Source organism: Myotis davidii, unplaced genomic scaffold (genome assembly GCF_000327345.1).
Source record: "Myotis davidii unplaced genomic scaffold, ASM32734v1 scaffold509, whole genome shotgun sequence".
Classification (NCBI taxonomy): domain Eukaryota; kingdom Metazoa; phylum Chordata; class Mammalia; order Chiroptera; family Vespertilionidae; genus Myotis; species Myotis davidii.
In genome coordinates, this window is record NW_006382996.1 from 358,969 (window position 1) to 369,967 (window position 10,999).

Consider the following 10,999-nt stretch of genomic DNA (forward strand, 5'->3'; position numbering starts at 1 on the left):
GGCTGCTTTTAGTTCACGGGGCTTGGGCTACGACTTGCAAGAGTTTAGGGGGCAACTAACTGAGTGGCCTTGGGGGTGCCGACGCCCGACAGCCGCCGGACACCTAGGACCTCCGGGCAGGGATGCAGCTGGGGGTCTAGGGAAGCACTTCCACCCCCTTCCTCTCCTCAGCCTGGCAGGGTGGTGAGTAGTGAACACCCCCTCCCAAACCTCTCCTTGTTTGGGGTCCCTAGGCTTCCAAGAGAATTGAGGAGAGGAACCCCAGGGATTCCCCAAACCAACCCTCCAGCCTGTTAGGACCGTGATGTCCAGGAGAAGACAGCGGGAGGGACGTGGCTGCATCCACCCACCCCACTCTCACAGTGCCCCCATACCAGCCCCTCCTTGGTGACCTCGCAGGAACCGAGTTCAAGTCCCACTGTCAGCCCCAATCCCCTGGGGAAAGGGAGGGACAGGACACGTCCCAGTGCCATGAGGGGAGGAGCAGGAGGCTACCAGAACCGATCTGTGGGCCAGGTGCCTGCTTATTCCTTGGGAGTCCTTGGGGCTGGATGGGCCGGAGGCCCCTCCCCCAACAGCTCCATCTCCCAAGAAGCAGAGGCTTGAAACCATGGCAAATGTGGATTCCTTGCCCCAAACTTTTTTGGTTCCCGCCACTCCCCCCTCTCCTCTGGGGTTGGAGCAGCCGTCCAGAGACCCCACCCTTCTCTCCTCTTTCTGCTCCTTCTCCCCCTTTTATTAACCCCACCCTTCCTAGTCCAGTGTGGTCATACTGAGTCCCAGCTGCAGGTGGGGGCAAGCTTTCTTTTTGCAGTTGGAACAGGTTGCTGTAGTCCCATTAGTGCCCCTGGACTCCTCCCGCCACAGATCTTAGGACTTCCTACTCCTCCCATCCCACCCTGGAAAGTTAGGGGGGCAAAAAAAGGTTCACCCCCTTATAAGATTTTCATTTACGTTTTAGTTAGTGTCCTTGTTGCAGAGGGTGGTAAAGAGCCAGCTGGCTCCCCTCGACCCAATCCTGTAAGTTTTCTTTAGTTACCCCAGAAGGGCCATGGTCCCTCCAGAAATTGGGCTTTCTTCAAATGAAATAGAGGTACAAAGTCCTCAAAATTCATGGGCACCTGAGTCGCTGCCCCCTACTCCCTTGCAGGTTTCCCAAACCCCTCGAGACATTCATGGATGGATGAGAGGAGCTGACACTGACCTCCCCCTCTGTGACCACCTTCTCTTCCTGCCATGGAGGAAGCTTTGCTGCCCCTGGCCATGACCTCTGACCCCAGGCCCTTTAATCAACAACTCCCAGAGCCTCCAGACCCAAGATGTGTCTTGGAACCCCAGGACAATCCTGAACTGGCACCTGCCCTGGTGTGTGCTCTTTGCTGCTGCTTTGGAATCATCTACTGCTGCTTCGGTGAGGGCAGAGCCACGGTTCTGGGGGGCAGCTGCCCAAGGCTGTCATCCTCAAGGATGCTGTTAACTGTCTCCTTTGCTCCTGGGCTACCTCTAGCACTCTGTCAGGGAATGCCTACCTTCAGTGTGGCCCATGCTGCTCTTGCCAGCTCTTATTTATCGCCCCCCATGCCCTCCAGCTGTGGCCCCTGGCACTCTCTCTTGCCTTCCCCATGCCTTCTACCTCAAAACTCCATTCCCAAATTATCATCCTTGCTCAAGGCTTCTTCACCCTTCCCCAGTAACCTGAATCAGCCTAGGCTGATTTCTTCCCATCTACCATTCCTGGAAGGACTAGACCTTTTTTCTATCCTTACTCCCCTCAATGCAGCCATCTTATCTCCTTCTTTCCCTCCCATCCCCTCACAGTTTCTGAAAAGTCTCTGCCTTCCCTGATATTATTCCTTTCTGCCTCTTGCCTTGAGATTCCTGGGTGTCCTGTCTTCTGCTCCTCTGCTCACCAGCAGAGTCATTCATCCCTGTGGACTCCCCTCAACCCTTCCTACCTCTCAGTGCCTCCTGCCTCCCTTCCCAGGCTACCGCTGCTTCAAGGCAGTGATGTTTCTCTCCGGCCTGCTATCAGGAGCTCTGGTGATCTTTCTGCTGTGCCACAAGGAGCGAGTGCTAGAGACACAGCTGAGCCTGGAGGTGAGCGCGGGCATTGCGCTGGGCATCGGACTCCTCTGCGGCCTGGTCACCATGCTGGTTCGCAGTGTTGGGCTCTTCCTGACTGGTCTCCTGCTAGGCCTAACCCTGGGTGCCGGGGCTCTGCTGGGCACCGAACCCATCTACCAACCACCTTCAGCCTGGGTACCGGCTGGGGGGCTAGTGGGGCTGGCACTGCTGGGAGCCCTGTTTACGCTTCGGTGGCCACGTCCATTCACCATTCTGGGCACAGCCCTGCTGGGTGCTGCGGTGCTGGTGGCCTGTGCTGACTATTTCCTGGAAGGGCTGGCACTGGGCAGTCGGCTGGGCCAACGCTTGCAGGCACTTCCGGCCTTGCCTCCTCTCTGCTGGTATAGCTGGGTCTTGCTGGGGACGTGGCCGGCCCTGGGGGCCCTTGGGTCCCTGGCCCAGTGGAAGCTCATGGATGAGGAACATGGAGGCCACGCCAATGGTGAGTTAGTGCCATGGTACAGAAGCAGCCAGCCTGTGCCTTCTCATGTCCCCAAGTCCCAGACTTGAGGAGGGGAAGGGGGGAAGTACACTTGAGAGGAGAGAGGAGAATGGGGCAGGACATTGAAAGGAAGTTAGAATTGGAGGAGCCAAAAGTCTGGGTAAGAATGAGAAGAAAAATTGTCAGTGGGAATAGGAAAGTTATTTATTGGAGACAGTTTATGGAAGATAATGAAGATCTCAGGAAAGTCCAGGAGGAGAGAGTAGGAAGACTCCAAAGAAGAGTTTCTTTTAGAAGAACTGGGGGAAGGAGGGGAGGGGGGGAGACAAGGTTTGGTAGAGCCAGAACAAGATCAAACGGATTTCTCTAGAGAGTGAGTGTGTTGGGGGTGGGATTTGGGGTCTAAAGAGGCCTCCCTCAGTCTGTGTCGCCCCCTCCCAAGCAGTGGTCTTGAGCCACCAGCGAAGGCATCTCCAACTTCTTCGGATCCGTCAGCAGGAGGCCAAGTGCCACCGGACCTCCCATGGGGTGGGGCTCTGTGAGGGCAGCTACCGGAGGCAGCTCCCCACCAACGCCCGGAGCCCCGCTGACAGTCTGGCTCCAGTGAGTGGTGGGGAGGGGGCATCCTGGGGGATGGGGCAGAGGGGACATGGGATAGTCAGGGTGGGACGGGGACTGACCCAGGCCCTTCCTTCTGTCCTCTCTGCCCTGTGCCCCTCCAGAGTTATCTCCAGAGCCTTCGAGATCGCCAACTGGGACCAGGCAGCCAGGCCACAGCCCCCCACACCATCCTGGATCTGGATTCTGACTATGGTTCCACTATACCCCTCACCACACCTTCTGGTTGCACCCAGACCTGACCCTAAACCTCCACTGATACCCCCATACCGCTAGCAAGGGCCTGGGAGCACTAGGAGGGCAGGACCTGAGCCCACAGGACTCACACACAGACCTCCCCACCTCTTAGACCTGGGGATGGAATCTGCTCCAACCTAGACCAGACCTGTATGGATAGGTTTCAGAGACAGATACAGAGGAATCTTGGAGAGGGGAGAGGAGTGGAGTATGAGTAGCTACGTCTGTCCAATAGTAGAGGTGCCCTGCTCCCTAAAGTAACTGACTCCCTAATTCCCTCCATATGGGGGGGGAGGGGGGGTGCTTACCCAGATAGCCTTTTATATACCGGCCTCAGTGTGCCACAAAATGGTAAATGAAGGGGTGTTGTTTCTGTAGGAACTGTAGAAAATCAGGAAGCCTCCTAAGCACTTGATAGCTTATTTTGTTAATGTGTTTTTATTGAATTTTAGAGAGATAGGAATGGAGAAGGGATGGTGAGATAGAAACATCGATGAGAGAGAAGCCTCAATCAGCTGCCTTCTGCACACCCCCTACCGGGAATCAAGCCCACAGTTGGGGCATGTGCCCTGACCTGAAATCAAACCAGCCACCTCTTGGTTCTTAGGTTGATGCTTAACCACAAAGCCACACTGGCTGGGCACTTGATAGCTTTTTGATGGGGAGAAGGGCACAGAGGAGCTCCAGGATCCCCTAACCCCCAGGCTCCTCATCAGGGGGTAGTTGGGTTCCTGATGAGCCTTTCCCCCCAGGCCCCATAGGCTCAGCCCCCTTCTCCTACCTCAGGTGGGGGTATTGTCCTCCCTGGTGCTTCCCTTTCTCTTCTCGATGTGGGGAAGGACCTGGGCAGTGCCTGGCTCAGCCCCCGCCTCCCCCAAAAGCTGGCTTCTTGCTCCGAGGGAGCCTTGGCCCACATGCCGGAGTGCTGCCCTTTGCCCAGAGGAGCCGGTCTTCGGGGCTGTATGGGAGACAAGTGCCTTCTCTGCCTTTCTTTGTCGGTGATGCTCATTTCTCCCTTAACCAGAACTTTGTCCAAGCCACTAGTCCATTCTAACTCTCCCCACTCTGACTCTCCCCCTCAAAGTCAGTTCCCTGATTCCCCCGACGGCATGAAGGAAGATATCATGGAGGAAGACATATCCCTCTCCTAGGCGGCAAGGCTATGATGAGAGGGAGGATGAACATGTGAATAAAGTGGCATTAATTAAACACTGAATCAGGGAGTCTGGCCTCTGTTGTTGCTGCTCTTTTGTTTCTTTGCATCCCAAAGCAAAGAGTTAGCCATGCTGACAAGTTCTCTGTCCACGAAAAATCTGATAAGGATTCCCTTAGCAGACTGGACTACTGTAGGGGAGACACGCACACGCACACAGCCAGAGGAAGAGTTGTTCAGTCCTCTCTTGTGAACATGGAGTTAGCCTTTATTAAGCACAAATGTGCCGGGCACTGTCACGCACTTCACATATAGTATTTCATTTAATGCAACAGCCCTGCAGGCTTGGTATTAACCTTATTTTGCAGATGGGAACTCTGAAGCTCAACAAGGTTAATTAACTTGCTTAAATCACAAAGCAGCCAATGTTATGCTCAAGGATTCCAAAAGCCTTGCTCATTTTACTGGCCATGCTGCTGTTGGTTTTTTGCACTTCATCTAGGAAGAACAAGACGCAAGTATTCAGCTTCCCAGCTGTTGCCTCCTGTCAGGCCTGATTGACACCTCCTCTCTACCACTGTTTTCCAGAGAGTAGGTAACGCAGTTAGAAGTGCTATCTAGGATGAGAAGAAATGGATGGAGTTGGGGCTGACCCAGAGCACAGGGGAATGGAGGTTAGAGCTGGGACATTTAGAGGTCTGAGGTCTATGGTCCATGTCCCTGCGGCAGCACCTGCAGTCCAGTGAGGAGACATTTGGTTGAGGTCTTAGGCCTCTGGGGGGATGACGTTGCCAGGGATTGTGTCTCTGGGTGAGTGGTCAGAGTTCAAGGTGATATCTATGGACAAGGAAGTGGTACCCAAGGTTGTTCCTGTGACTGAGGGGTCAGGGCCTGTGGCTAAGGGAGTGGTGTCTCCACCTGACGGGGTAGTGCCTGGGATTGGGGGACGACAGTGCATCCAGTTGTGGGCGATATCTCTGGGATAGCCCTTCGCTACTCGAAGCTGCCGGTTGAGCTGCCAATACTGTTTGCCCTTGAAGAAGTAGACGTGGCCATCCCGCCAACTCATAGCAGCTGAGAGCTGGTCTGGCACTCCTGTAAACAACCTCTTGATGGGTTTGGGGTAGTGGCTGAAGTCAGTTCGGGCCAGCTCATCCCACTGCCAGTATCCGGAGCCCTAGGCATGGGGTAGGTAAGGAAAAGAGGAGCATGAGGGGACAGCTTAGGGACCCCAGATACCTACCCTCGGTCCACAGCAGCTGCAAAACTCCCTTTAGAAACAAGTCTTAGCTTCTCCGTGTGAAGTAGCCCACCCATCCTAAGAAGGGATTTGCCCTTGATTTGAAGTATGTACCTTAAAGAGGAACACCTTTTGGTTGACTGGCCAATAGAGAGCTGCATCCAGGTTGGGTGCTACCCTATTCAGCTTCTTGGGGAAGCCAGGAGATAACTTGAAATTGACGTAGCGCCACACCTTGTCTCCTGAGAACATACAAGAACATACAAATCACCTCTGTCTTCAGCAGGTAGTTTTGGTTCCTCCTTTGCACCCTCTCAGAAACTTCTCACCGCTCCCTCCCCTTTATGGCTTCTTTGATGGTAGTTCCTCTCAGGTACGACACATAATAGTCCCTTTACCCTTAAAGAAGTAAATCCATTGTGTCCGAGGAGAGTAGACGGCAGCATCCAGGTTTCCTGGGAGTCCCTCCCAAAGAGCAGATGCTTGGAATAAGGGACCCAGCCCTGAGTCTGTCACGGTCCACACGTAGCTCCCCTTGAAGGCATAGGTCTTCCCGCGGGGCCCTGAGAGCAAAGGTGCATCAACAAATTAAAAAGACGGTCATCTCAGGCAGGCTGATAATTTTCCCTTCTCCCACAGCCTGATTCCTCAAAAATGCATCCAACTGTAGTTCAGTAAGATCAAGGAGGCAGAGAAGGAGGACCCAGAGTTCAGCCTCTCCTTTGTTGTTGAGAGCAATTGAGGTCTGGTCCGCTTAGCAAAACTAAAATCTTGCAGGTCACTGCTCCCCCTTGGGGGACCTCACTTTCCACCCCAGTGGCTTCCAAGTTATTCTTCCATGCAGGTATAATACCTTCTCTAATAGACATCCAGTTAATATGGTTTTCTCCATCTTGCTGTATTTCCAGATGTGGCTCTTACAGCAACTGAGGTAAATGCCTACCTGGCCCATGTTTAATTTGTCTCTGAACCCTCTCCCCCCACCCCCCATGCCACATGCCTCTTTCTATGACCACTAACTCCTGCCTGCTCCTGCTGTGATCCTACGTCATTCCCATTTGCCCAGGTCTCAAGGTCAGCCGGCTGTCCTCAGTGCTTGCCTATAGCCTGGAGGGGAAGGGCCTCACCCAACATTATGGCATCCAGTTCACCACTGCAGGGATCTGGCATAGGACTGGGTTCTGTGGGCACTTGGGGTACAATGAGTTCTGTCACTTCTTCCTCATCCTCTGTCTCAGGGTTCTTCTTGCCTGCAAGGTAATGTAATGCTGCTCAGAGAGAGAACTCTAACTCCTGACCTCCTCACTCCCCTGTAAGTTTGGCTCAGAGGCCCCGTAGAGGTGGGGAAAGGGAATCCCAGAGAGTGTCCCTTGGTGGGAGGCAAGATCATACTGATATTAGCAGGAGACATGTTTTGGTTTAGGACACTGATGGCGAACCTATGACACGCATGTCAGAGGTGACACGCGAACTCATTTTTTTGGTTGATTTTTCTTTGTTAAATGGCATTTAAATATATAAAATAAATATCAAAAATATGTCTTTGTTTTACTTTGGTTGCAAATATCAAAAAATTTCTATATGTGACACGGCACCAGAGTTAAGTTAGGGTTTTTCAAAATGCTGACACGCTGAGCTCAAAAGGTTCGCCATCACTGGTTTAGGAGGAAGGAGATTTGTTGGAATATTCATTCTTCATCCCCAAGAATGGGTCTGAGGGGAGACAGGCCCCGAAGCAAGATTAGATGTGGAAGTGTCAGAAAAACAGTCCCTGAAAATAGAAGTCTGAACAACTGGGCAGGAGGAAGAGAAATAAGCTAAGCCATTTCCCTCAATGGAGGTTAGAACTGCCTCTTCACACCTGCAGATGCTTATCAGATTGACCCTGTGATCACTAGGGGAAGGACTACCATAGAGAGCCTGGATCCCTGCCACGTCATCTGGGTGCAGCTTGAAGTGGGGCCGGTAGCCAGAGTAGACAGGGGCCATGAGGGCTTGGGTATATCGGGAGTGCCCAAGCCCCAGGGCATGGCCCAGTTCATGGGCTGCAATGATGCGAAGGTTTACGCCCTGGTAGGTCCTCTCAGTCCAGTGCTCATCTTCATCAAAGTGCACGCTGCCCAGCTCTGGAATGTCGGCATGCGCCAGGACCCTCCCTGGACAAAGGCAAAAGGTGGATAGGAAAGAGGTCAGAACTTCTGTAATAAACTCCCAGTACTCCATTCCCATAAAATTCTCCCATCTTTGGTCACTGTCTCTTGGATACCTTGCTCTCTTCTTTCAGATTCCCCCGTCACCACCCCATTCTTACAGGGATGCCCATCACTCTGCTATGTCACCTCCCCACCACTCTCTCCTCTCTGGCCCAGTCTTCTCTGGGTTGTGCCTTGAGCAGCGTCCAGCTGCTCCCCAAGGGAATGTTAGAAGGTGGTTAGAGAGTGTAGGGGTAGAAGGGCACAGGGATCAGCCTAAACATTAAGGTTCCAGACTCCATGGCTCAAGGGGACAGAGATCATCTCAGAGGTCTGTTTGGTGAAAGCCGGTACCTACCGGGCCCATCAAAGGTATTGGAGCAGTACGGGCTGTGGCGGCCATGGAAGGAGAGGCGGATGTCAGCCCAGCCAGCTTTCACCTCCCGGAAGGTCAGGGGGGCCACGCTGCTCCAGTACTGGAAGGCTTGAAGCAGGGCTGCACGGGCCGTGTGGGGTGGGAGGGTGGAAGGCAGGTTCAAGATGCGGAAGGTCAGGTGCTTCTTTCTCCAGCGGCCTGGTTATTGGACCAGGATATAGATTAGAAACATAAATCCTTCTGCCAACCAGAAAGCTCTGCTGACTTTGTGCATTCACTCAGCAAAGCTATGTAACAACCCTCCAGCCACGTGATGGTCAATCAAGCGACCACCCATTCAACACTGAGCTAGTCCAGGCTGTCCGTGCCACCTCTGCCTATCCCCCCTTTCCCAGGCTCAGGCCTCACCCAGCAGCAGATATTTAAGGGTCTTCTGGTTGAAGGGGTCCTCCAGCCCACAACGGGGCTGACTCATGCGGGCCCTTGTGGCTTCATCCAGCTGACCTGAGACTGGAAGCTCAGATGCTTCCTGAAAAGCTCTGAAAAGAGGGAGAAGGGTAGGTCTAGCAAGGCAGGGGAATCTGGAATGACTGGGGATCTGAGGAAAGCTCTTCGGCTCCCTGCCGCCCAAAGTGATAGCTGAGAATCTCTGAAGCTGATGGGTTTACTCCCGTGTCCTGTTGCCATAAATTGGACTTTCTCTTTGCTCTGGAGTCATGGCAATATTCCAACCTTACCTCCCCATCTCCAGGCTCTTACTCGGGTAAGGTTCTCCTTGGTGTAACCTTCCCCTCACCCCCCCACTGCAATCTAACTTGCTCTGGGAGCATGTCCTGATCCCCTGCTCTGAAGACTCTCCCACCACTGCTCCCCCCTGAGGACCTGTCCTCTCTCAGACTTCTCCCCTCCTAGCTGGATACCACTCCCAGCCCAGCCTGCTCTGGGGCAACTTCATCCATCAGGCACTGCAGGTACAATGGCTTTTCAAGGGATTGTGAACAGATGTGAGAGCAAAAAGAAAAAAATGATCCATTGGATCCAAAATATAAAAAGAAAACTTCAAAATAGAAATGAATGATGAATTAAATGTCTACAAAAAGGCAACAGCATGTCAACAATTCAACCCCAACTCAACTCAATTCATACTTTTACATATAAATTATACTTACTGTGGGATGTGACTCAGTGTCAGTGTTTGAATACCATGTGGAGCCTCCAAAGGAGTGTTCAGAGCCTCAGAAGATGCAATGGCTGCTTCTCATCTTTGAATCCCCATCGCACCCCGTGCCCACCACCCTCACAGTGCTGACCACCCGTCCCCTAGATCCCAGCATGGATTTGGGCCAGGCAGCGGTGGGTTTAGGGAGAGGAAGGGACACGAAGAGGGAAAGGCCTTGCAACCTCAACCCGGATGCATGCGCTTTATGACCTCTCACCTCAGAGCCTCCATGATATCTTCTAGCCTGAAGTTATCAGGTCCTTCTAGAGGCTTCTGTAGGTACCCATATTGCAAAAGGTAATCCTATGATAGAGGCAGGGGTTAGCAGGGTAAAAGAGGGGGTTAGTCTCAGGGTAAAGCCTCTAAGTGACCTAACAGAACCATGTGGGTAGGAGGGGACAGACGTGGAAGATGAAAGGAAAGGGGCTCCGGTGGAACAAGAGGGAGGAGAGGAAGGTGGGCAGGGATAGGTCATGGAGTCCAGGAAGGAAGGGAAAGGCAGGCGGGTTGCGGTCAGGAGGGAGGCTTGGAGGGGACATGGAACAGCACCCTAATTCCTCCCCTGGCTGCGGTCCCTCTTGCCCAGGGGACTCACCACTGCTGCCTCCTTCTCTGCAGGCCCCAGGGCCCGGCTGGTGACTGTCATGGGAAGTAGGAAGCCCAGCCACAACCAGTTCATGGTCCCACCGCACAGGAGCTCCAGGGGCTGACTGTGGCCCCTGCCCTGAATTTCTGGGAGCCTGAGAGAGCAGGGATGGGGGGCAGGGACACTCTTGCCTCCAGTTCTTGGCACTTTCTAGCCTCTGGTCCTCTTTATAAAACATCAGGGGAACTGGGGGGAGTGGCGGTGGGAGGTGACTCAGCCCAGAGATATGTTGTAATTCACCATTAACCCCTGCCCTGCCAGACGGCAGAGTCAAGAAGATCCCCCAACCAGCCCCAGTGTTCTGCTGCAGGTAGGAAGACTTTGCATACTGTTGAGGGGCGGAGGTGGGGGGGCATTTTAGAAGGATGAGAAGCAGAATCTCTGCAAAGACTAGGGATAGGGACCTCGGCCATCCCCTGGAGCTGGATATTCCTATGCCCCAGCAACCCTGGGGCAGCAAACCCCTCATCTTCAACCTCCATGCCCCCCTGTCTCCTCTGGAATGGGGGGTGAGGGGTAGGGGGTGGGGAGGAAGGTGAAGCTAAGAGGTAGAAAGCAGCTTAGGTGCTTGGATTTCAGGTGAAGGAATCAAGAATGAGGTCTTAGATTTTTTTGCCCCCAAGACCAAGTTGGAAATTCATGTTTGTTTGTTTTTTAAATATATTTTTATTGATTTCAGACAAGAAGTGGGAGGGAGAGAGAGATAGAGACACCAATGATGATAGAGAATCATTGATCGGCTGCCTCCTGCA

At 53.2% G+C, this 10,999-nt stretch overlaps 2 protein-coding genes across 3 annotated transcripts in view; one reads left to right on the top strand and one right to left on the bottom strand.

Moving 5' to 3' along the window:
- Window positions 1–3,902, top strand: part of LOC102754405 (transmembrane protein 198-like) — a 5,443-nt gene extending 1,541 nt beyond the window's left edge. Inside the window, exons 1-5 of one of the 2 annotated variants that reach the window (XM_006777828.2) lie at window positions 7–183; window positions 1,151–1,411; window positions 1,985–2,566; window positions 3,012–3,169; window positions 3,289–3,902. In XM_006777828.2, coding sequence (XP_006777891.1) covers window positions 1,237–1,411; window positions 1,985–2,566; window positions 3,012–3,169; window positions 3,289–3,426 — 1,053 coding nt within the window. In that variant the 5' untranslated portion in view covers window positions 7–183; window positions 1,151–1,236 and the 3' untranslated portion in view covers window positions 3,427–3,902. Of the gene's footprint in view, window positions 1–6; window positions 184–1,150; window positions 1,412–1,984; window positions 2,567–3,011; window positions 3,170–3,288 lie in introns of those variants that run through there. The other variant, XM_015557432.1, reaches the window with a different exon arrangement.
- A 907-nt stretch (window positions 3,903–4,809) lies between these two features.
- MMP19 (matrix metallopeptidase 19) lies at window positions 4,810–10,397 on the bottom strand. The gene is made up of 9 exons (XM_006777829.2): window positions 10,197–10,397; window positions 9,819–9,904; window positions 8,791–8,921; window positions 8,365–8,580; window positions 7,725–7,970; window positions 6,942–7,064; window positions 6,213–6,377; window positions 5,929–6,056; window positions 4,810–5,751 (listed from the first exon to the last, which is right to left on the bottom strand). Exons 1-9 carry the CDS (start codon window positions 10,278–10,280, stop codon window positions 5,341–5,343), a joined length of 1,590 nt encoding a protein of 529 aa, XP_006777892.1. The 5' UTR covers window positions 10,281–10,397; the 3' UTR covers window positions 4,810–5,340.
- Between the last annotated feature and the right edge of the window lie 602 nt (window positions 10,398–10,999).